This window comes from Eptatretus burgeri, chromosome 6 (assembly GCF_056783735.1).
Source record: "Eptatretus burgeri isolate ZD-2024b chromosome 6, Ebu_testis_v1, whole genome shotgun sequence".
In the NCBI taxonomy this organism is placed as follows: domain Eukaryota; kingdom Metazoa; phylum Chordata; class Myxini; order Myxiniformes; family Myxinidae; genus Eptatretus; species Eptatretus burgeri.
In genome coordinates, this window is record NC_140966.1 from 69,745,056 (window position 1) to 69,772,555 (window position 27,500).

Below are 27,500 nucleotides of genomic sequence, written 5' to 3' on the forward strand. Positions count from 1 at the left end.
ATGGCCATAACTTGGGAACCACTTGTCCGATTAATATCAAACATTGAAAAGGCACATTCTCAGGACCCCAGCAATATACCTGGCAAGTTTCAATTAGATCGGACCAGTGGTTGTCGAGAAACAGCGGTCACAGACACGCAGAGATTGCTGGAATTATAGAAAGATATGGATTCATGATCCATTCTGAAATCTTCAGGTCTCCAGCAGCAAAATATCCATCAAACGGTTCTGACAGCATTTCCAAGTGAGCCACAATTTCTTCACGCACAGTAGGAGTTGTGGATCCAGCATCATCAATCATCTCTTCCAGTGAAGGAAAATTTGAGAGACTGCCTCTTTCCATCCTTCGACACCAAAGATGTAATTTTTCTTTGAAGGAATTCAACTTTTCACAAGCCTTCAATATGTTTATCCCTTTTCCTTGAAGAGAAATACTCAGGTCATTCATTCGAGTGAAAATGTCAGCTAAGTAAAGGGGCTATCACACCTTGACGATTTAGCCAGCGTATGCCGATTTATGAAAAATTTGTCTAAAACGCTGGCACACGTCGAATACGTTATGGGTAAGTTTTGTATACGTTAAGAGCACGCTGAAAAACACTGCCATACGTCGTAGTACGCTGGCCTTAATCGTTGTACTTTGCGGTTGTCCGCAAATTTTAGCATGCTTGAAATTTTACGACGTATGCCGACGTATGCCGGCGTATGACTCACACGTTCCGCATACGCTGGGAATAAGTTGTAGGCACGTTATGCGATCGTTGACACACATTACTTGTAAGTTACTCAAAAGTCGAAACGCGTCGAGGTAATGATTAGCGAACCCGAAACTTATTTATAACCTATGAGTAACGTGTTTTCGGCACGTTAGACGATCGTTGACACACGTCGAGGCACGTTATGCGATCGTTGGCACACGTCGACACACGTTACTTGTAAGTTACTCATAAGTCGAAACACATCGAGGTAATGCTTAGCAGACCCAAAACTCATTTCTAACCTATGAGTAACGTGCTTTGAATCTATGAGTAACGTACCTCCAACACATATTGACGTATGTAGACGTATTTGATTGACGTCTTCCGGACGACCACATAACTTACTGAACGTGTTTCAAATTTACAGCTACCGTATAATGGCGTATTGGCAGCGTTAAAAAAAAACCCAACACCAACTTCCAATATTTCATCACGTGCTATTACGTCACGTCCGATTGCCTCTTCAGTTTGCTCGTCTTATTCTTAGTTCCTCCTCTGTGAATATTTTCTGTTTGAGGATATTGTCACGTCGACGTCGAAACTTAAAAGTAAATGTCCGAATATATTTTAAAATTCGTGATAGACTAAAAAAAAACAACAACAACTTCAGATATTTCGTCACGTGCCTTCACGGAGCCAAGGAGAAAAAAAGAAAATGTGCCTTGATGGAGAAAATAATTTCCGGGTATGCTAAACATTACCTCGACGTGTTTTGACTTATGAGTAACTTACAAGGAACTTGTGTCAACGATCGCATATCGTGCCTACAACTTATTCCCAGCGTCGCGGAACGTGTGAGCCATACGGCGAGTACGTCGTAAAATTTTCAGCATGCTTGAAATTTCACGACGTACAAGGCGTATTACGACGTATGGCAGTGTTTTTCAGCGTGCTCTTAACGTATACACAACTTACCCATAACGTATTCGACGTGTGTCAGCGTTTTAAACAAATTTTTCAGAGGTCGGCATACGCTGGCTAAATCGTCATGGTGTGACTGCGATGTTGACACTTCCAAGTCTCAGGCGGTTATGATTTAAATCGGCGTGCGGCAGCTTTTTAATAGGCTACGCCACGTGATCGTCGGCGATACGTGCAGCGCGCTATGCATACGTTAGACTATCATTGGGCATAGGTTGTGAACGCCAACAACACGCTAAGCATTCGTTGGTCTAAGTTATCTACATTTGATTAAAACGTTCTGTGTACATTACTAATACGTTATGCATACGTCCAACTCGTTATGAATACATCCAAAACTTTAAAAAAAAAATCAAAATTTTAGTGTACGCCAACGTTTTACATACATTTTTATACGTTGCCATTGCTGGCTAAAACGTCAAGGCGTGACAGGGCCCTAAGCCAGCATTTTGGCGAATTCCTGTGATTCCAATGCCCCAACCAGATCACATTCACGCTCCTCCAGAAAAACTTTGATTTCTTCCCGCAGTTCAAAGAAGCGGGTTAAAGCTTGTCCTCGTGACAACCAACGGACTTCTGTGTGGAAAAGCAAAACTGAATGCTCACAACCCAGTTCCTCACAAAATTATTTGAAGATGCGATGGTTCAAAGCTCTCCCCCTGATCCAGTTGATGATCTTCACACAAGTATCAAAGACTTTCTTCAAATTTGGAGGCAATGTTTTTGATGCCAAAGCATGCCGATGAAGAAAACAATGGGTAACTTGCAAGTCTGGAATCTTCTTTTTCATCAATGCAGAAAATCCAGATTTATTTCCAAGCATTGCGGGTGCCCTGTCAGTGCACACAGAACCAATGACTTTGATATCTAAATCATGTTTGGCAAAGAAGTCTTTCACCAGCTGCATCACATCCTTTGCAGTTGTGTTTTTTGGCAGATATTTACAAAACAGGAAATCTTCCTTCACAGCACCATCATTGACATACCTCACTAATGTGATGAGTCGAGTACAACTGGAGACGTCAGTTGACTCGTCCAACTGAATCGAGATTTTAAAAGGACATGGCTAGCTCTGACATCTGAGATGGCTTGGTCCAAAATATCTTCACTCAAATCACTGATTCGGTTGTGAATGACATTATTTGATAGGGGCACCTGTTCAAATTTGACGAGATAACTAAACTTTGGGACTGCTGTCTGTTTGAGTGCAAATGGCTTCCAGATCTGTAACAATACTAAAGGACCCTGCCATGAAATTTAATTTTAATGAGCAAAGTGTAATTACGGATTGTAACGTAATTACAATTAAGCACAATGATTCATAGTAATCGTTAAAATTAATTTATCTAATATACCAAATATATAAATTAATTTCGTTAGATAAATTTATGACATTTATAATCAATATTGCAAAGTTTTTATGAGCAAAAATCAGTATCTGTATTTAAGAAGATTCAAATTTTAATTGAACTACTCAATTTAGGAGTTTATAAGTTATTCATAACATTCGCAAAAGCAAATAATATAGTGAAAAACTAAACCTAGTTGGATTATTAAAAAATTTACATTACATAGAAACACTTACCAGGATTAGGTACAGTAATTAGCACTTTCATAGACTGTATAACTCAAATAATTACCACAATAATCAGGCTGGAAAGTTGCAAACATAATTTAATTATTATAAAAAGCTAATAGCTGCAAGTAAGTAAATTTATCAATAATGAAGTGCGTAATGAAAAAAAATATCTAAGAAAGACTAGCATTATGCTCTCTCACAAGTAACCTTTATTCAGCATAGCGACCACCATAAGTAGTTCGAAATTTAAATAGCACTTAAAACACACGTTTCTACACCGTTTTACAATTAAATGATGTCAAATATAAAATAATAACTTCAAGACAATGAAACAAACAATTGTTAAATCACCATTATTCCGCAAAAGTGCCTAAACACTAGTTTTCCGAAAGTTTATAATGTTCACGATTAAATTCTATTAATAAAGTGTTCACCAGTGGTAGTACGCAATAATACGCATGGCGGTCAATGTGCTAAGATAAATCGCACTCAGTATGGAGACACAATGCAAATTTGTAACACGCTGCAACAGTTTTCCAGCCCATCACCGCGTGTACTATAACCAGTCACTCACCCGTAAAAATGAACAAAGACAAATATCTTACGCCTACAATGTTGGCGTAATAATGTACAATGATTACGTCAGATGTTGCGTTATAATGATTTTAAAAGCAATACTCTGACAATCAGTTACTTTACTTACATGTTAATTCTGTTATTCTCTCCTTTTGATTAAATACTCGTAAACGAGATTACTATCTATGCAACACAACCACCTACTATCACTTCTCAAGGCACACTCACAGCTAGCTGAGTGATGACTCGTGACTCGTCACTCAAGGACACAAGCCACTCTTTGTCGCACCCCCTGAAATTCCATCTCGCACCCCCAGGGAGTGCAGGCATGCCAGGTTGGGAACCCCTGCTCTACCCCCTCCCAATCCAGTGCAGCACACTCCTCCCACACCTCTCGCTCCCTCTCTCTGTCTCTGTCTCTGTCACTGCACATATCCGGATGGTGTTTATCTCCGGCCCTGTCCAGATGGGAGTTTGTCTCCGGACAGCTTGGCCCTGGACGCGTCCGAGTGGTGTTTCTCTCTGAACGTGTCCAGGCAGTGTTTATGTCCGGATGAGAGTTTGTCCCTGGACGCATCGAGGCGGTGTTTGGCTCTGGGCCATATTTATAGTGTGGCCGGTAGAAAATGGATTTCAGACATTATTTTGTTTCCATCTTCACTGTTGTTCTATGCAGAATCATTTTGTTAAGACAGTATGAATCGTAATTAACGCTCCACCGCACGTCATCTGCCTTCCCTTCCTCTCATCTCACACTGTCTTCCCTTCCCACACCCCTCCTCTCTCCCACACCCCTCCTCTCTCCCACACTCCTCCTCTCTCTTTTCCCTTCCACCTCTTCACTCCCTCCCCTCTCTCTCTCTCCTCCACCCCTCTCTCTCTCTCTTACCCCCTCTTTTTCTCCCCCCCCCCTTTCTCGCCCTTTCAGTGAAGTGACAGATGGAACTTGCTAGTTGTAATTTAGCATGAAAATAATTTGTTGGTGGTTTCTAGGATACACAGTGCAGCATGTTAAAATCGGTTATTGATGACAGTTTCACTATTTAAATGACACTTTGAGTCTATGGTTAGATGGAGGTGCTGTGCAATGGACATGTCTACATGGTAAAGTATTTATATCTTAATATAGTATCATATAAAGTGGTGAAAAGTTGAAGTTATTCATATGTGGTAATACTTAAAATAAAACTAATAATTAAATAAGTTTGAATATGGATATTGCATTGCTGTATTAACTGACTGTCTGGACACAACTTTGATGTTGTGGGTCCATTGATGTTGAGTGATCTACTGATGTGGACCTGTGCGGAGTTGTGGATCTGCTGTTTGGAGAGGTTCTGGGCTGAAAGGATCGAAACCTCGATGAAAAACGGTGCCCAGCTGATGATACAGGCAGTTGGGAAATCAGTAAATTGTTTATAAGTTTTAGGTGATAACTTCAAATAAAACGTGTGTGTGTGTGTGTGTGTGTGTGTGTGTGTGTGTGTATGTGTGCGCGCGTGTGTGTGCGTGTGTGTGTGTGTGTGTGTGTGCGTGTGTGTGTGTGTGTGTGTGCGTGTGTGTGTGTGTGTGTGTGTGTGTGTGTGTGTGTGTGTGTGTGTGTGTGTGTGTGTTATATCTGGCTTCTTACTTGGGGCTACAGTGCAGTAATTGGTCTTTATTTTGATTTTAAAGCATCTCAAAGCATATAGGCCATGGGCCAATCACCCAAAATGGACTTCTCATTACCATCTCAGGTGGCAAAGGTTGACTGTACTTTTTGGAAAGATCTTTGTCTGGGCCAACTTTTTGGGTATGATTGCCACTCCAAATCGGGAGCTTTATTGTAGTTTTTTGGGAAAATAGGCATTTTTGGGGTAAAATCGTGTTTTTTGAAATTTCAACTGTAGAAAAAAATATCTGCAACAAAACAACATATTTGAGACTTGGAATATATAGCTATGTAAAGTACAACCATTTTGGTGTGCTTTGTGTTGGGTTTCAATCGCCGGTTACCATAGCAACAGCCATTTTAAGTAAAAAAAACATGGTTTTTGATAGTGAAACTTTAAAAATTCATATCTCAGAAATGAAAAATGATTTTTGAACCATTTAAACGATAAACACATTCTGATGCATCTGGGCAGTTTTTAAATTCCATAGTATGAGGGTAGGTTTAAGATAAATATATCGTTTTAGGGTAAAAACATCACATTTTGAATTGCATTTCTTGGTAAATGGAGAGAAAACCCAGTTTTTTGAGCATTTTAAATATTTCTCAATTTTATAAAGTATCAAAAGTCCATTTATCACTGTAGATGTATCAGCATACTAGGTTGAGATACCTCGTTCAAATAGATTGACGTTGCCATGGAAACGACCAATTTTGGGATAAAACACATTTTTTGACGGTGAAAGTTTCAAAATCCATAACTTGGGAGAAATGTAATATTTTCGAGCAATTTGAACGCTAGCTACCACCCTGACACCCTAAGGCTGTTTGTTTGTTCAATAGGTAGAATAACCTGCAGGCAGCTGTCGTGTAAGTGTCTTGGATTTACATTCCTTGATCGCTATCATCATCATCACTTTCATCATCTGCATATACGGTTACGTCTGTGTCTGCTTCGTCATCCTCATATTGGTTGTCACACATCTGGTTTTTACACATCTTAGTGCATTTCAGTCCGTTTCGGATGCACATACAGTCCTTTGCATCACAGTGGCGTACACAGCTACAGCTGATGGAGCTGGTGGACCAGTCATCCAGAGAATCTCAAGGTCACCGCTGTCATCTGTAGACCATCCACAATCTGTTGGTGGGATTACTTCAGGAGTGCATTCAAGGGATCTACGCCATATGGCTGCTTGGTAATTTGCCCGCTTGGCATGCTGGAACAGGCAATCTCTGCATGGTGGCAATTGTGCTGAAATAATGTTGCCCCTCTTTGATGTGAAGAGCTGATAACGACACTGGTTGACTTCACCTATAGCTCTGTTAGAAACATAGAGATGGTAGGTGAATGCTTCAAGCTTTGCAAACAGTTCATTGGACATTTGCCATGACCGTCCAAACTCACTGAAGCACTGCTGATAGTCCACGGTCTTCTTGGTAAGTTTTAGTGCATTCATTTTTCCCTTTCCGGCAAATGCACTGACCGTATCGCACCCCGTAAAGGCGTGCAAGCCAATTAAGGCCGTGCAGACATCTTCACCAAGGGCGTTGGCAATCTTGGTTATGTCAATGTACTTTTGCCGAGTTTTTGTTCCAACCTTCTGATACATGGGTGAACGGATGATTTTGCTGAAACCAATGCAAAGTACCAGAATATCCGTCTCTTCAGCAGTTGTCGCAATAGCGTTGCACCCATTTTCTGCTAGCTATAGAATTACTTTGTGTAGCCAGCAATGTTTCAACTTTTGTTCTAAGTTCGATCATGCTGCAGGCAAGTTCGTCCCTTGTCAAAGTGTCAGGGTAAACCAAGACTCTGCGACCGTGGTTTTGGACGAAATGGAGTGACTCGCCAAACTCACTCTCCAATTTTCGACTTGTATGTGTCTTAGTTGAGTCGCTGATCTCGTTGAAACTGTACGAGTTCATCAGTGAAATTAAATGGGATGTCAAATCAGTGAGGTGCAGAACCTTTGGATTTGGAAATATTTCGTTCCTGATGAAGTCAAATAACTCTTTGTAAGCGGTAGTTTCAGCTGATTCATAGAGAGTTTCTGCTGATGCCTTACTGGTTGCGGCAATTCCACTGTCCGAGGTAGTCGATGCCTTTGTATACTGCCGGTAGCAGGATCTATGGTAATGTGCTTCAGCTGAAACAATCTCTCGACTGACTATGCTAAGAATCTTATTGTCCATTTTTCGCACAGCAGCTTGTCTGACAGCTGTGTCCGCTCGCAGCTGTTTACACTGCAGAAGGGTTTCCTTAGAACGCTGTCCTTTCAAATATTTTGCAACTTTATCACAAAATATGCACTTTGCCTCGTACACGCGAGATGAGACAGCCCCTTGCCGAGGTGTCCCATGTCGACTGGGTTGCTCGTGTATGTCTGTTTTCTCACGTGTTAGTCTATTGAGGTCCTTTTTGTTGGTAAACACAGAACGGCACCTGCGATGATATTTCACTGGCGCAATCTCTCCTTCGGATAAACCTTTTGCAGCAGATAATGTTCGTCCATGACCTTGAATTCCTGCAGCCTTTAACAGAGTTGTCCATGAACCGAAATCTATTGGTGACACAAGATCAGTGTCGTCATCATTGCAGTGGATTACACAGTCGGTACGTGGCCGCTTTGGGGGAGGCAATGACTCTTCCATGATCAGTCAGTCACCTGAAAAGAAAAAAAGATGTAAAAACACTGTAATATTTAAATACACTTCACAATGGTTTCTCCACAAAATTACCGTTGTCATGGAAACGTCAGTCTAGTTCAACTTATTGATTGCCATAAGAGAGAATTCATATAAATTGTTAGCCAAAATGGACTTTTGATATATGGTACGATTGAAAAATCTTTAAAACCAAAGACTTCTCAAAATCTCTGCTTTGACAATTCTGTCGAGGAATGATATTGAATAGTTGATGGTTTCACCCTCAAACGAGATAGTTTGTTAACAACCTGCCCTATACATTTAAATAAACAACTTTCTGTGTTCATTGGGGTGGTTTTAGCCTTCAGATCTCTGAAAAATATTATTTCACTTGCAAGCTACAGTATGAATATTTCAACTTTTACCGTCAAAAAACGTGTTTACCCACCAAATTGATCGTTTCCATGGCAACGCCAATCTATTTGAACTAGGTAACTCATACAACCTATACTAGTACATGTAAAGTGATATATAAATACATGTAGACTTTGGATACTCTGTGAAGTTGATAAAATAAAAACAGTCCTCTTATCTCAAAAAACGGGGTTTTCTGTCAGATTAGCAAGAAATGCATTTCAAAATGTGATGTTTTTACCCTAAAATGATATATTTATCTTAAACCTACCCTCATACTATGGAATTTAAAAACTGCCCTGATGCATCGGGATGTGTTTATCGTTTAAATGGTTCAAAAATCATTTTTCATTTCTGAGATATGAATTTTTAAAGTTTCACTATCAAAAACCATATTTTTTGTACCCTAAAATGGTTGTTGCCATGGTAACCGGCGATTGAAACCCAACACAAAGCACACCAAAATGGTTGTATTTTACAGAGCTATTTATTCCAAGTCTCAAATATGTTGTTTTGTTGCAGATATTTTTTCTACAGTTGAAATTTCAAAAAACACGATTTTACCCCAAAAATGCCTATTTCCCCAAAAAACTACAATAAAGCTACCGATTTGGAGTGGCAATCATACCCAAAAAGTTGGCCCAGACAAAGATCTTTCCAAAAAGTACAGTCAACCTTTGCCACCCGAGATGGTAATGATCACCCATCTGGCCCATAGCCTAATATTTCTCGACTTGCAACACAGGTACGAAAAGGACACGGACAAAAAAGTGGCTGATATTTCAATAATTTATTCACACGATTTTTAATAGGTGAAAGTTAATTTTTATTTATTTTCTCTGAAAACCTGTCTGTCAAAGCATGATACCATCTGTTTATTACGTAAGCAAAAATGGCAGAATTCCCCTCTTTCCCTCTTTCCCTCTGCACTCACTGTATTCTGAAATTGATATTTTGACTTAAACTTTTCCTGTCATTGGAGACAGATACTTTTGCTGGCTTTTCCCATCACTTGGGAGGGGTACTCTCCATAGTTTAATTAAAACTAGACAGGACTGTTAAGTCGAAGTGAAACTTTCAAAATATCTGACCTCTTCATCAATAGTCATTCACCCATGATGCAGGTCTCTCAAACTGCTTGAGTCTTTGCCCGGAGACTCTGCGGGGAAATTATTCCAGCATTGTTTCTACTTTTATTCAAGCTATAAATACCCGCTTCTGTAAGGGGGTCATGTTATTACCTCTGCCACTGAAGGTGGATGGAGGTTCTTTCTTTACCCGTCCATCTGTTTGCTTGTCTGTGAGCAAGATATCTCAAAAAGTTATGGACGTATTCAGACGAAATTTGGTGCACAGGTTGGGTGTGTGACAAGGATGAATTGATTCAATTTTGGTGAAAATGAGGATCTGAGTCTTTTAATTATTTAAGTGATTCGTCACCATTGAGAGACGGCGAAAAAACGATAAATATGATATTTCAAAAAATTATGGATGGATTCAGATGAAACTTGTTGGATGAGTTGAGTCGGTGACAATATCAACCCAATTAGATTTTGGTGAAGGTGCAGATGCAGATCCAGTCTATCAGTGTTCGCAGGATACAAAACATAATTTGTTCAGCCTGGCAGAGATTTGTACTCCACCACGTGCCGTTCCAGTTATCCTTATTATTCATGGTGATATTATTATTTTCATTAATATTATTTTGTAATAATGTTAATAATATTATTATGCTGTTATTATTAATTATTGTTTTTATGACTTTTGTAAGTAGAAGTGGTATTTGAAAAATGTCACGATAAGGTGTAACAATGCTCGAGCTGCTATCTATATTCATCTTAACACTGCGTTTTCCCAAGGCTGAAAAATGCAATAAAACATGGGAATTCCTCCGGATTTTTTGCAGTTGAGTCGAAAGCAATATAGGCTAAGCAACTGCAGAAATTAGGAAAAGAAAGGCCTCACTCGTGATATAATTAAGGGCTCTGAAGCATTACTCGTAATACCCTCTCCTACCATCATCGGGAGCAGCTCAACATTTACGTAGAGAATTTGAGTCGGGGCCCCACCTTGGGAACTTCCCGAGGTGGGGAGGCGGTAGAAGAAGTGCGCGCATACACACGCAAGCACTCTGCCCTTGTTATATCAACTTGCAAAGACAATTCTGCACTGATCTTCAGAAAACCTGACCACCTCATAGAACTAGTCAAAAGGTCAAGGTCACAAAATTGTCAATTTTTATCCAATTGACTTGAAATTTGAATAGAATTTGCACATTAGTTCATTGGATTGGTTCACCAATCAAAGCTAGAAGACTATTCTTTTCGCGGTCAAAACGTGAAAGGTCAAAGTCACATAAAATCGTCAATTTTCATTAGTTTGTGTCACCTACAGGCTGCAATTCCACACCCATCTTCATGAATCTGAGTGCCTTCACAAAGTATTCACACCCCTTGACTTTTGTCACATTTTTTTTGTGTTACAGCCTGAATGTAAAATGGATTAAATTTAAATTTTTTGTCATTGATCTACAAAAAAATACCCCATAATGACAAAGTGAAAACATGTTTGAAGAATTTTTTTACAAATTCATTATTAATTAAAAATGAAAACCTGAAATGTCTTGCGTCAATAAGTATTCAAACCCCCTGAGTCATTGCTTTGTAGAAGTGCCTTTGGCAGCGATTACAGCTTCCTGTCTTCTTAGGTATGTCTGTATCAGCTTTGCACATCTAGATTTGGAGATTTTCTCCCATTCTTCCTTGCAGATTTTCTCAAGCTCTGTCAAGTTGGATGGGGAGTGTCGGTGAACAGCAATCTTCAAGTCTTTCCACAGATTCTCAATGGGATTCAAGTCTGGGCCTTGGCTGGGCCACTCAAGGACTTTAACGCTCTTGTTCTGAAGCCATTCCATTATTGCTTTGGCTCTATGCTTGGGGTCATTGTCCTGTTGGAATGTAAATCTTTGCCACAGTCCAAGGTCTTTTGCACTCTGAAGCAAGTTCTCCAAAAGAATTTGCTGTATTTGGCTCCATTCATTCTTCCCTGTATCCTTACAAGTCTCTCAGTCCCTGCCACTTAAAAGCATCCCCATAGCATGATGCTGCCACCACCATGCTTCATGGGAGGGATGTTGTTAGATGGGTGATGAGCTGTGCTCGGTTACTGCCAGATGTAATGCATTCAGGCCAAAGAGTTCAATTTTCATCTCATCATACCACAGAATCTTTTCCCTCATGCTATTCTTTCACGTGCCTTTGTGAAAACTTAAGGTGTGCTGTCATGTGCCTTTTTCTTAGGAGTGTCTTCCATCTGGCCACTCTCCAATAAAGCTCAGATTTGTGAAGTGCTGCAGAGATCGTTGTCCTTCTGGCAGGTTCTCCCATCTCAGCCAAGGAACTCTGTAGTTCTGTCAGAGTTGTCATTGGGTTCTTGGTCATCTCCCTGACCAAGGTCCTTCTTGTCCAATTGCTCAGTTTGGTCGGACGGCCAGCTCTAGGACAAGTCTGGTTAGTTCCATTATATTCTTTCCATTTCCTAATGATGGAGCTCACTGTACTCTTGGGAACTTGCAACACTCCAGAAATTGTTTTATACCCTTCCCCAGATGAATGTCTCGTTACAGTTCCATCTCCGAGTTCTACGGACAGTTCCTTGGACTTCATGGTAGAGTTTTCTGCTCTGACATGCACTGTCAACTGTGAGACCTTTATATAGACAGGTGTGTCCAATCCAATCAAGTTGACAACTCCAATCAAGTTGTCGACATCTCAAGGATGATCAAAGGAAATTGGATACACATGAGCTCAATTTGTAGTGTTATAGCAAAGGGGTTGAATACTTATTGATGCAAGCCATTTCAGCTTTTCATTTTCAATTAATTTTCAAAAATGTCTACAAACATGTTTTCACTTTTTCATTATGGGGTATTTGTGTAGATCAGTGACAAAAAATTCACCAAATATATAGAGGATTTTCCTGTAAGTCATAGAGATTGTTGATGAAGATGAAGATAAGGATGAGGATGGAGCTCGACCACTGTATCAGGGCACTCCAGCCTTGACAGGGAGATTAGAGAAAGCAATCCGTTGACTGCCACACGTTGGTCACGAGAGTTGTTGTTCTTCTTTCGGCTGCTCCCGTTAGGGGTTGCCACAGCGGATCATCCGTTATGATCCGCATACTGATTTGGCATAGGTTTTACGCCGGATGCCCTTCCTGACGCAACCCTGGTCGCCTCTTATGACACAGGGATAAGGATTGGGTTTCGCCATGATTCCGGGCTGCCCTACACCCTTCAATGGTCACGAGAGTAGAGAATGTCATTGAGCCATGTGTGGAGTTGGCCTTGGATGCCATAAGCAGAGAGTTTGGAGAGCAAGGCGGAAGCCAGACTATCAAAAGCACGAGATATGTCCAGAGAGACGGCCCTGATCTCATGTCTCATATTTAAGATCCTCCATCCATTGTTGAGAGAGTCGGAGCAGCATTTTGAAGGTCGAGTTACTTGGTCTGAATCCAAATTCATTTCCTGAGATGAGGTCGTTGCAGAAAAGGAAGGATTTTATGTCAACTGTGATGATGGATTCCATGACCTGACTGATGTATTGACGTCCGTTTAAACGTGTCCACTTGAGATGTTCAAGCATGCTGTTTTTTTACAAGATGTCTTTCACAAGACATTCAAGCATGACACTCTTTGCTCCAAATATGCAAAATCGAGCACTGAACTTGTCAAGATCATTAAGCACATACTACACAAAAATACTGAATTCTAATAATCAAAGTGCATCAAAATGTTCACACATGAAAGGAAATCATTACTCCAGACTTCAGATGTTACATACTGTGATTCCAGACCATCATAAACCTTGTTTCTTCAAAAAAAACTCACAAAGTTCTGCAAATGGAAACGGCTTCATGCTCTTTGAATTTGACATATACTGGAAATGCCAAGTCAAATATGTCTTTCACACATATTCATTTTAAATTAGGCGGCTAATACGATTAATTACTTGTACAAAAATATTAAAAATAAGATTGATACCAACACTTTTCATTTGCCTGGTGTTGGTTTAATACTTTAATGGTTAGGGTGGCAGGCTTTGGATCCAAGGGTCCTGAGTTCAAATCCCGCTCAGCTGTTGAATTTATACCAGGTTGGGTTAACTCAACCTGTCATCCTTCCGAGGTCAGCAAAATAAGTGCCAACATGCTGGGATACTGCGTCGGAGTGGCGACCTGTCCAGGATTGTGCCCAATAGCCAAGGAGACTGCTTAAGCAGCAACAACCTCTGCACAGAGTATGGTCCAAATCTCTTCCTCCTCCTTTTCATTTATCATGTCAACATAAATCAAGAGTACTCATGATAAACAGCAATTTATGATTATCAAATGCAATGGACAATCACAGACGCCAATTATTAGGTCATCTCTACCGAGATGACCAAATAAAGCCGGACCAAATGTCCGTACGTCCGTCCGTCAACAATTTTTCTTTCCAATCTTGCTGAAACTTAGTATGTGGGTAGAGGTCGATGAGTGTTGCACAACGATATAACTTTTGTCCAGGTTCAAGGTCAGGGTCAAGGTCACGAGGTCACGTAAGTTATAAAAATCGCCATTTTCAAAACCTATCTAGTCTGCCATTCTACAAGATATTCGGCAACTATTTATTGATTATGAGAGTAAAAAATATTATCTTGTATCTAACCAGACAGATTTTTGAATTTCCTTCCCGTTTGATCGTCACGTGATCTGGAAGATGGCCAAAAACGCCGATGCGATTCGCAAAGAAGGAAGGAGAAATGAAATATAAATATAAAACACATATTTAGCCTTTTATATTTATACATTTTCCGCCGAAGGTGCAAAAGTTTCAAAACCCAAAATGTAAATGTTGGCATTTATTTTCAAAATATAATTTTGTGCGTGCGCGCCAAAATGCCTCATCTTTAACCAAACTGCGCAGTTTGAGCTGCGCAGTACAACTGCGCAGTAGTCTTCGTTCATAACTGAACATTGAGAACTTGTGGTATTATAGAGATGACCGCCACCCCCACACGGGGGTAATTTTTATGATTATTTTTAACCATGAGACCACTATTTGGTCATTTCATACAGCATGTATGTCAGATTTGTTGTTAACCTTTTAAATTTTGAGACAGAGTCCCACTCTAATAATTTTATGGGGTTTGTCTTTCTCACTTTCCGAACCTGATGTTACATACCTCATGAAATGATTGTGTTCTTTTAGGTTGTTTGGCCGATCCAAATATTTGTGGAAGGGTTTGTCACAGAGGAACATCAATGCTCTCTCAATACAGCAACAAACAGCTCGTGCCAATGGAATTGAAAGGTGACGGCTGTTTCTGCACTTTGGGAAGGGTTTGCCAGGGTTCGAGGAATGAAGATGGGGTCAACACTGGGGGTCTGATGGTGGCAAATGTGAACCGAGCGGTGAGGACTGACATTAAAACTGCAACATCGAACAGAGTGGAGAATATTGTACAGATTGCAGATTTGAAAGGGCAGACTGTTTTGAGAAAAGGTGTTGAAATGGAGGAACAGAAGCAAACAAGAACATGTTTTGAACCTGGGCAGTGCAACACTCAGCGCCCGTGCCAGCGAACGCCGAAGACCGAGGCTCTTTGTACTGTACGATTGAAGCCGTTCCGGCAAGTCCACAAGAACACTGTGGTAAGTGAGAGTGTGATTGGCGTTAGGGGGTAAAGAATTTGTATCAGTATGTCATCTTTAAATTGAAAATACTTTCATTTGAGAATGTTTGAAAGAACTGTGTGATGTGTATTTCACTTATTAATCTCTATTAGGTTTTGCAGACATGCCATGTAATGAGAGAGCTGATCAGAGTTTGTTGTACAAACAGCATAAATATGCACATATATATATATACACACACACATATATATGTATGACATTGTGCTGCTTTGGAGGTGGTTTAGAAATAGCCAAAAAGACTAGCTTTGAAGAATGAAGTTGTGTTGCACATCTGGTGTGCCCATAATGTTACCAGAGCAAATGATTTGTAAGTCAAAATAAAATTCACCAATTCTGGAATAATTATCCCATCCATAATTTGGGGGGACTTAACCCGCCCGTAATCCTGGCGGAATTGACTGTCTTCAATTACGTCTTCAAGACGGAATGTCTTCACCCCCTTGGTTGGACGGCTGGCTCGACTGCACCCACAATTGTAACCTGGAAAAAAAAATGTGTATGGCCACCATTTTGGGAAGGTGCATTGGACTCGGGCTTTAGGCCTCTGGTGTCAATCCATGGGCCAGTACAATTGGAATTATCAGAGCTATATAACCATGATGTATTATACTGCAAGCATTAGGCGTGTTTTTGCTTCATGAATGTAATCTGGGTTGTTATTTTTATATTCAGAAGTGATCGTGGCAGCAGTCTGTCAGCTATGCGCTTCCCAAATGAAGGGATGAGCAATTTGTTTAATAAATGAAGGTTATTGTACGTAATTTCGGTTTTCGCCCAAGCTCTCAAGGCTGATTTGTGTAAATATACAAAAAGGTCGCCGTCATTAGCATTCGGCATGTTTTTGCCACATGTATGTAATCTGTGTTTTTTTACCTCCACTCACAAAGTTGCCAGAGGCATTATGTTTTCATGTTGGCCGTCTGGATGCCCATCCATCCGTGCATCCGTGATATGTTTTCGTTACTGTGATAACTTTAGAACGATTGAAGGGATCCAAATCAAACTTGATACAAGTACGTATAATAATGTCAAGATGAACTGATTATATTTTGCGTTCAAAGGCCATCATCGCTTCACACATTAAATCCTTCCTCTTCTCCAATGGCTTGATTTCCGATCATCAATTTGGTTTCAGATCAGGTCACTCTACCCTGGATATGCTGCTTCTGCTCTCCCAACAATGGATGGAGGTACTCAATGCCAGACATGAAATCAGAGCCATATCCCAAGACACATTACGTGCTTTTGACACAGTCTGGCACCCTGCCCTGCTCACCAAACACTCTTCCTACAGTATCCAAGGCCATCTCCACTCATGCCTCGCAGACTTCCTCTCCTGTCCCAGCCAACGTGTGGCCCTAAATGGAGTTCTCTCATTCCATCTTTCTGTCCAGGCTGGAGTTCCTCAAGGCAGCATTCTGGGTGCTGGTTTTCATCAATGATCTCTCCGACTCTCTGGAAAATCCTCTTTATCTCTCTGCTGATGACTCCACCCTCTGCTGTACCATCTGTCATCCTTCAGACCGGCAAGCAGCAGCTGCTTCGCTCTCTGCAGATCTGGATAAAATCACAAACTGGTCCAACACATTGAACATGTCTTTCAATCCTGACACATTTCACACTCTCACTATGTCTCTCCGAAAGAACCGTTTGGAAACGACCTCCCCCCCCCATATACTTTCTCAACAATCCTCTGGAAGAAGTCCTTTCATTCAAGCTTCTGGGTCTCACTATCTGCCATGATAATTCCTGGGAAAGCCACATTTCCAACCTGGCCTCCAAAGCCAGTTGCCGACTGGGAATCCTCCGTCGTGCAAAGAGCTTCCTCGGCCCACCTGAGCTCCTGCCCACACACAAAGCTTTCATCTCCAGCCTGATGGAGTACTGCTCTCCCTTCTGGGCTGGTGCTTCTGCCTCTCACGTTTCTCGGTTTCCCGCTGTGGAAACAGAGGCATTTAGTGTTATTGGTATCTCCCGCGGTGAGGCTGAGTCTTTTGGCCTTTTGAGGTGAGGTCAGTGGTCTTTCCGTCTTCTACCATCTCCCACACACTTCACCCATAACCATACACTTCACAGGGTATGGGTTGAAATTAACCCATACACTTCACAGGGTGTTGCGGACTGCTACAGAAGCTTTCTGGGCAAGCAAACACAATAGGTGATGTGCCATAAGTCTTCGCAGTGGTACATGTACGGTCAGGTATGTAGAATTTGGCAAGGATGTGTGTGACAATCACTTACTCTTTGTGAAAGATAACTTCATATCTTAAATATTCATCAGCATCAACCAATGCTGGTAGACGAGTCACCAGCTTAACACACTCGCGGATTCAACTAATGCCTTGCCTGAATGACACCAGGGTGACATTTTATAGACGGTTGAGACTCAAACCCAGATGAGATGGTTACTCGCCAACTCTTCATGAAGGACACCATGGAATCTTTTACATCCATCAATATATGTATATATATATATATATATATATATATATATATATATATATATATATATATATATATATATATATATATATATATATATATATATATGTGAATATATAATATATGTGTGTGTAATATATATGTGTGTGTGTGTATATATATATCAATATATGTATATATATATATATATATATATATATATATATATATATATATATATATATATATATATATATATGTGAATATATAATATATGTGTGTGTAATATATATGTGTGTGTGTATATATATATATATATAGTAGATGAGGCGTAAGACGTCACCATCGGGACTGAGAAAAAAGTGACGACTTAGAAATGTGATGACTTACGCATATGCGAACATTCATGATGACTGTGGGGTGAAGGATGAAGTCGCACGTGGCCTGGACACGTATGTGTGAGAGCCGGCTATTGTACCAAAAGGAAAACACAATCCTCGGGGCATAGGTGGGGGTTCATTGGTGAGTTGGAAAGTGATCAAGCAAAGATGGAATTCATGAATCACTTTATCAAAAGTAAATATCATGAACAACTGTAAGACAACAACTTCGCCTGCTTATCACCATGATGGGATTGACCAACGAACCCCAGAAACTTTTCTGGCAGCATCTGCCAGAAAAGCCCAGTCTCATCGGCATTGTACATGTCCCGAGGCTGATAACTTTCCAAGATGTCTTTCAATTTACCATCCTTCCATTCGTGCACCACTGCCGAATCCACGCTGCCTGATTCGCCGCACTTCTTGACCTTGCCGATTCCCCACCTCACTTTGAATCAGTCTATCCAGTGCATCGGCAAGGTCTCGGCATCATTATGCCCGAGGTCCGCAGCGAATTTACGTGCCTTCAGCAGCAACATTTCACCGTCCAACCGAATATTTGGCTGAGCCGACATTTGCCGAACCCAGATGATGAGCGTGTCATCGACATCTTCAAAGGACACACATTTCACGCGTTTCACACTTACCACCGGCCTCGCGATCTTCTCCACTTGTCCAAATATCTTGCCCTTATTCTTCAAGATATTGTTCAATGTCTGCCGTTTGATGTCGAACTTCTCAGCTATGGCTGTTTTCTTCATCAGTGGGGTTGCCTCGCAAAACTGGATAATGTCGTATTTTTCTTGGTAGGTTTTAGTTGTAAGCTTACGCTTAGTCGCCATTGTCCTGCATGCAGTGCGATCAACGTGTGTACACAGTTATAAATAGCCTATCACTGGCGGTGTAAACCAATGAGCGAGCATCACGATTCCATGAAATCGGGATTCTCACGAGGCAGCAGTTCCGTGTGACGAGTTAGGAGTGGTAATTTACTTGAGTTTCCATTACGCGGGAACGGACAACATTTGACGACTTAGACGAAGTGACGACTTAGAGATGACGACTTACAGAGGGATAACCCTTTGTTCAAAGGGATCTAACATGAGATAAATTCGGGACTTTTTGACGCTGCCGACTTAGGCGAAGTGACGACTTAGGCGAAGTGACGAGTTACACGCTGCCGACTTACGCCTAGTCTACTGTATGTATATATATATATATATATATATATATATATATATATATATATATATATATATATATTTATATATATATATATATATATATCCACATCCATATGATGGATAGTGCGCACATTGATGAATCGCCATGCCTGTGAAACACCAGGATGAGAGTTTATAGCTGAGCCGAGATTCAAACCCAGGTGAGATGACCGAGGCGAGTGTGTGTAGCAAGAAGACATCCTACCAGCCTAATCTTACAATTGCAACTACAACAGTACCTACAGTTCATGTGTTATAGTATTAATACAGTAAATTTTGTAGTTGTGTTATAGTAACTATAAAGTACTCTACTATAGCTGTACTGCAGTACAATTGTATATCACTAGTTCTACACTGGTAAATTGGAAAAAATTAGTTGGACTTTCTCTCTATGCTAATATTCTCCTTAAAGTGGAAACACACTTCACTACAATACAACTACAGATCACTATAATACCACTGCAGTTTGTTAACTCCAGTACCACAATGGTTCTTACTTCAACTCACGACAGCATTTTTTTTTAACCACCTAAGTCCTAAAACCTTCTTGGACATATCCCAAATCCAATCACCAATTTTCAAATCATTATGTTCAGTAGTTTAGGAGTGAATACGAGTCAAACCACAAACAAGCAAACAAATCCACAAGCTGACATGCACAGAGACATGACAGAAGTAAATAGACACCATAATTTTTAAAGAATTTATTTATTGAACATTTGAAGTGTATTTGATCCATTTTAACACATACACGAGTATTTTGTAGACTTGCCATTTGCAGATTTCAACGCATTTACTCTTTTAGGCATGGAACTAACAAGTTCCGAAATTTTATCTTGTGGAATTAATGCCCAGGCTTCCCGCAAAAGGTTTATCAATTCTGCTCGTGATGTTGGTTTCCTGGAATTTTTCCACACAGCTCAATCCAATATGGCCCAGAGGTGTTCAATGGGATTCATGTCAGGAGACTGACTTGACCATGGAAGTCACTTGATCCCATTTCTGTCCTGCCATTCTTTGGTCTTTTGTGTGGCATAGAGCTCCATCTTCCATGAACAGAGTTGTTTTTGACCGTCTGACCAGTGGAGAAGACAGGGAGACGTCCATCCTCAAGGACAGAAATGTGTATCGCAGAGTTAATGTTGCCAACACACTCCACAAGCTCTGACCGAACAGCACTCCAGATTACTCCCCACACCATCACTGAAAAACCACCGTGTTTGACAGTTGGCTGCAATCGATTCAAAGAAAACTCTTGACTGGGAAGTCTCCAGACCATACACGTCCACTGTCAGAAAAATGAGTAAATTGGGACTCATCTGAAAAAAATTAGTTTGACAAAACTCCAAGGGTCTGTTGGCCATCTCGTCAGCCCACTTCTTTCCCCTTTGAATGTTGGCTGGTCCAAGAAGAGGTTTTCTCCTTGATGCTCTCCCAGAGTAGCCCAGTTGATGAAGGTACCGCACGGCAGTTCTTGAGCTAACCTGGACCTCCTTTGCAACATCTGCTGCCTTGCAACATCTGCTGCCTTGCTGGGGAGTTTTCTCAATGGACTGCTTGACAGCTCGAAGACATCTTTCTAAGGGCCCAGATCAACGAGAACGGGAAGCTGTGGATTCCTTTCCTTCGCTGGTGAATTGCACAATCACCCGATTGACCGTAGAAAGCAGAATGCAAAGGTTCTGAGCTCTCTGATGCTGGCTGATGCCACCTTCCGACTGGCCAACAATTCGCCCTCTTTGAAAATCTGAAAGTTTGTGTGCTCCCTGGGTTCGAGGCATAGCTAATTGTCTTACAAGACCCAGAAACTCATTTCTGCAAAGAAATACTCGAATATTTGAACAAATCACTGAATAAAACTGTTACACAGATGAAATGAAGAGATTTGTGTGTATATGTATATGTATATATATATATATATATATATATATATATATATATATATATATATATATATATATATATATATATATATATATATATATACATATATATATATATATATATATATATATATATATATATATGTGTGTGTGTGTGTGTGTGTATATATATATATATATATGTATATATATGTATATATGTATGTATATATGTGTATATATATATATATGTATATATATATGTATATATATATGTATATATATATATGTATATATATATATGTATATATATATGTAAATATAATTGTCGTGGAGGTGGCCGGGCTCGAACCCTGCTCTCGTCAGTTATCGTAGGGGTGCTGGGGTTTGAATCCCACGACTCAAATTCGTGGCAGCCAGGCGGTTAACACCGTCCAACCTCCAGGGACAGTCGAGCGGTCCTTCTTTCTTGGAGGCAGACACGATCATTGACGTGGATTCTTTTACAAAGCGCGAATACCCACAAGGACAAAATATATGTATATATATATATATATATATATATATGTATATATATATGTATATATATATATATATATATATATATATATGTATATATATATGTATATATATATATATATATATATGTTTGTATATAAAAATATATCTATATTTATGGTGTCCCAAAAAAATATACAACTTTTAAAATGCTTCGTTTGATCCTAAAAAAGCAGTAATTTTGTCACTAATGCTTCATTTCTTGTTGCAGAGACCCTGACGTTTATTTTGATACCAAGCAAGCGCCAGAAAATGCCAAGACTTGACCGTACAACAACGGACGAAAATTGTTGAATTTTGGCACCAGACGAAAAGTGTCATACAGGTGCAACGTCTTTACTCGAGACATTTCGGTATCCACCTGCGCCATGCACCAAACTTTCGGACAATAAAGTGCACCATCGCAAAGTTTACCAATGGGAACCATCTGTGACCTTCACAAGGGTCACAGTGGTCGGAAGAGGACAGGTCGTAGTGAAGAAAATGTGGAAATGGTGAGACAGGCGGTCGTTCAGAGTCCAAAAAAACCGATTCGACGACTTTCTGCCGAGACAAACATTCATAAGAGCACCGTTCAGAGGATCCTTCGCCAAGACATTCATGCCTTTCCCGACAAAATTCAAATGGAAACGGTGCTTACTGATCAACAGAAATGCAAACGACTAGACTTTGCAAATTGGTTCTCAGGAAAGTTGGAGGAAGATGCAGACTTCCTCAAAAAACTTCACATGACTGACGAATGCCATGCTCACTTGTCCGGGGAGGTAAACAAGCAAAACTTTCGGTACTGGGGAACTGAAAATCCTGGTAATGCATCAACTGAACTGGTGCCTCGATCTGTTCTCAAAGTCACCATGTGGGTGGCGGTTGGTTGGTATGGGATAATTGGTCCATACTTCTTTGAAAATGACCAGGAACGCACTTGCACGATAAACCAGAGGAACTATCGCGAAATGATTCAGGAATTATATTTGCCTGAGCTACGCACTCAGGCCCGTAGGAGAAACAACCTGATCCAGATGAGAACCCAGTGGTTCCAGCAGGATGGGGCACCGCCCCATACAGCCAGGGAAACAAGGCGTTTTCTCAACCAACATTTTGAGGGCCGCTTTATCTCCCTCTACGAAGACGTTGAGTGGCCACCGTATTCCCCTGACCTTACTCCTCCAGACTTCTTCTTGTGGGGGTATCTCAAGGACAGGATCTATGGAAACCCTAGGCCTCAGACTCTTGATCAGCTGAAGGAAAACATCCACTGAGAAATCCAGAACATTCCTCAGGAAACGCTTCCCAAAGTGATGGAGAACATGACAACGCGTTTGCAGGCAGTGATCGTACAACGTGGAGCCTACGTCGAACATGTGGTCGAAAAGAAAATGACGATTCTATACGAAAATTTACATTTTGGTGGCAATTTTGACATTGGTACAATAAACTTCAACCTTTCAGCTTTCTATCCAGCCATATATCTCTTTTAACAAGGACAAATTTGTCCAAGAGCCGTGTCCTAAAGGTTTTGTCTTCACCAGAAGAAGAAGAAGATGAAGAACAAGAAGAAGAAGAAGAAGAAGAAGAAGAACAACAACAACAACAACGCAGAGCTCTCTTTGAGCCAGCGTTCGCAACACGACGCGGCTAAAAATTCATTACAGAAAGTCGAAACATCAGCATTTTGATAACAATAACAACAACTTCCGATATTTCGTCACGTGCCTTGATGGAGCCAATAGCGAGACCCGTCATGGAGGCTCCTCATTCATGACGAGAAAATAGTGTATTTACGAAATTACAACACATTAAATGGAAGAATCTTTAAATAGTAACGTGAACTTTTCGAAACTTTAAAGCAAATGTCCGAATATATTTAAAAGTTCATGATAGATGCTCTCAAAAGGCACCCTCAATGCGAGGATGTGTACAGGTGTTTAGTATTTAAAGAGATCCGGATCCTGTATAATGTATATTAAAGAGCCGTGTCCTAAAGGTTTTGTCTTCACCAGAAGAAGAAGAAGAAGAAGAAGAAGAAGAAGAAGAAGAAGAAGAACATGGAGCTCTCCAAGAGCCAGCGTTCGCTTTGCGAGACACAGCTAAAAATATATGTTATGACCATCCTCTTTGCAGATGAAAAGTTGTATATTTTTTTGGGGACACACTGTGTATGTATATATATATATATATATATATATATATATATATATATATATATATATATATATATATATATATATATATATATATATATATATATATATATATATATATATAATATTGTTACGGCTGTGGAAATTCGCAGAACACCATAAAGGTTCCTAACATTAGCTATGCCGGTAAGTGAGTGTTCAGATAGCTTTCCCCACCGTTGTTTAGAGGGAATTCTTCCTGTTCACTGGGCTGCAACTCTTTGAGATAGGGTTTTTCTTTATCTATCGTTATTTTGAGCCACCATTGCAACAAGCCTCCATGCCAACAACCCTCACCACCAACTACGCCACAACGCCAACCACGCTCACACCACCCCCACAACAACACCACCATCTTCGCCACTACGCCCGCTTACGAACGCCATCCTCCACGGACCACATTACGACGGTTTCCGCGTGGGAAACCGTCGAGAACGCAAGGAGGGAAACAACAAGGAAGTGCCTCGATGAATGCACGCATTTTTCTTCCGTCTGAATCCCCCACGCTTGGTGTGAAGGAAAGGGGTGGGGCAGCTCGCTCCTGATTGGTGGATGCATGGCGTGAGGCGGTCGGGAGTGAGGAACGCCCCTTTTCGGGAAGCTTCTCGAAGGGAGGTGGAGCCAGAAGTGGGGTGGGGCGAAGGGCGGAGCCTCGCGTTATGAAGGGCGGACGCGCACGAGGCTCGCGGGCTCTCGTTCTTGGTCTCGTGGCGCTGGTCACCCCTTGGGGCTTCGCTCTGCCTCTCTTCTTGGTTCATGGTCTCGCCCTGTGATCCATTACGCTTCTTCTTGGTTGATGCTCGAGGCTCGCCTCTTCTCTCTTCTCTTTTGGTTCCTGCGCTCGTGGCCCTGTGAGCGGCCAGTTGGTGGAGACACGGTCGGAAGGCGCAGCAGAGCCGGCTGTGTGGTGGACCTGCGCGTCCGGACGAGGGGTGCCGGAGGGGGTTCGCCGGCCGAGTGGGAGGCCCGGAACCAGGCGCGATCACGCTGACAGTCGTGGGAGAGGGACTTGACGACCACTAAACAGGGGGCAGGTAACCTGCACAGTCTCGTGGGCCTTTTCGGTCATCCACGGCCCACGACCATAAAGGTCTACGGACCCCGTCTACCCCCTTGCCTGTGAGGGGGGTTTTCTTTTGTTTTGGTATGCATGTGTGTGACACTGTGGCGCCATGTCCCCGAAGGTAAAACCTGTGTAAGTGACTGTGCTTGTAAATAATAATTATAGTCGGTCGTAATGCTTTTGCATTTTCTTTGTTGCTTGTATATTGCATGACTGCCCTTGCTTGTGTTGTGCTGGATAGTGAATAAATGTCCTTGTGTGCAATGTACCCCGTTCGTCATGTCCTATTTCCCTTTTGAAAAGCCATCTTGCATCGTTGAATGAGTAGTGGGTTTTGAATGCCAGGTAAAGAGAATCAGATCCTTCGAGGTCGGCGATAACACCGCTCGGTTATCACTGGAGTACGGAACGGACCGCTTAAGCGGTTCGTGTCCCAGGCCGACCTGCGGCGCGGTGCAGCGCCCCGGTAGGTTACCCGGACGGATACTTAGGTATATCGACATTCGGCGATTCACCCTATTTCGCGCAGGTAGAATGCGCACTGGGCTGTGGTGAGGTTAAACCCCCACCCGTGACTGGTTCCTGGCGGTAGTTCCAGGAGGGTCACAACTGAATTGTCCGTCTGGTTGGCGACACGGTTGTGATTGGAGTTACGTGGCCGATCGCACGCCGGCGGGTGCGAATTCGTAACAATATATATATATATATATATATATATATATATATATATATATATATATATATATATATATATATATATCTCTTCTTCTTCTTCTTTCGGCTGCTCCCGTTAGGGGTCGCCACAGCGGATCATCCATTATGATCCGCATAGTGATTTGGCACATGTTTTACGCCGGATGCCCTTCCTGACGCAACCCTGGTCGCGTCTTACGACACAGGGATATGGTACACCTCTTTTAACCGGGGTATACACCGGCCCAGTATACTGGTACTCATTTCGCCGACCTCGGAAGGATGACAGGCTGAGTCAACCCCCTGGTGTATTAATTCAGTGGCTCAACGGGGCTTGAACTCAGGACCTCTTGGATCCCAAGCCGCTGCCCTAACCACTGCGCCAACACCAGGCTCATATATATATATATATATATATATATATATATATATATATATATATATATATATATATATATATATATATATATATATATATATATATATATATATATATATATATATATATATATATATATATATATATATATATATATATATATATATATATATATATATATATTGTTGTAGAATTCCCGCCCGTCGGCGTTTGAACAACCGCGTCTAACCAATAGCAGTCGCTTCACCCACCGAACGGACAATCCAGTCGTGACTTTCTGGAACAATGCCACAAACCAGTCACGGGTGGGTTTTTAATCCCACCACGGCCAGTCCGTATTCTTCCCGCGCGAAATAGGGTCTATCGCCGAATATCGATAAACCTAAGTACCCGCGTGGGTAACCTACCGAGGGACCGTACCTCGGCGAAGGCCTGCTTGGACACGAACCGCTTCAGCGGTTTGTTCCTTCTGGGAAAACCGAGCGGGTATTATCGCCAGACCTCACTGGACCCGATTCTATTTATCAGCTATTTAAAAACCAACTATATTCCGAGTGCAAGATGGGGCAGTTCAATGAGGGAATGGACGCAACGAACAGGTTTACATTCACAAAAGGACATTTATTATAATAAAGCACGTATGCAATTAAACAAGGCAAAACACGTATGCAATTATACAAGCAAGAAAAGCACGACAAAAGAACTACAACCGTCTACTTATTATGTACAGTCACTTGCACTTAACAGCAGTTCCTACTTCTTCGACGGGCCCACGGACACACGTACGCACACACACACACACACACACACACACACACACACACACACACACACACACACACACACACACACACCCAAGAAATGGTGGCAGAGGCCTTTAATAACAAGCTCCCGCTCAGAGGACAAGTGAACTGAAACCCAGAACCTATCTCGAACCTCTCGACCTCGTGTGGTCTTCAAGTTGTTCGGACCCGGGCTCCAGCGAGAGCGAGCTGGATCCAATCGCCGCGAATCCTCCCGTGCTTCTCAACACGTGCTGGTGAGACGAGGCGCCGATCCTTCCCGTCGATGCGTCGCTTCCCCGAGGAACCACCTCCCGTGCTTCTCAACACGTGCTAGTGAGACGAGGCGCCGATCCTTCCCGTCGATGCGTCGCTTCCCCGAGGAACCACCTCCCGTGCTTCTCAACACGTGCTAGTGAGACGAGGCGCCGATCCTTCCCGTCGATGCGTCGCTTCCCCGAGGAACCACCTCCCGTGCTTCTCAACACGTGCTAGTGAGACGAGGCGCCGATCCTTCCCGTCGATGCGTCTCTTCCCCGAGGAACCACCTCCAAGAAGAGGTCGATGAGTCGCACCAAGCCGGGAACCAAAATGGAGAACAAAGAGCTCCACGATCCAAGAAGAAGAGGCTACCACTCGCAGCTCGAGCCGAGCGACCGGCTTAACTTCC

At 41.6% G+C, this 27,500-nt stretch overlaps 1 protein-coding gene across 3 annotated transcripts in view; it reads left to right on the top strand.

Annotated features, from left to right (window-relative positions):
- Nucleotides 1-27,500, top strand: part of PLK4 (polo like kinase 4) — a 162,861-nt gene that overhangs the window by 68,768 nt on the left and 66,593 nt on the right. For all 3 annotated transcript variants that reach the window (XM_085885559.1, XM_085885560.1, XM_085885561.1), the window contains one exon: nucleotides 14,805-15,247. In XM_085885559.1, coding sequence (XP_085741685.1) covers nucleotides 14,805-15,247 — 443 coding nt within the window. The remainder of the gene's footprint in view (nucleotides 1-14,804; nucleotides 15,248-27,500) is intronic.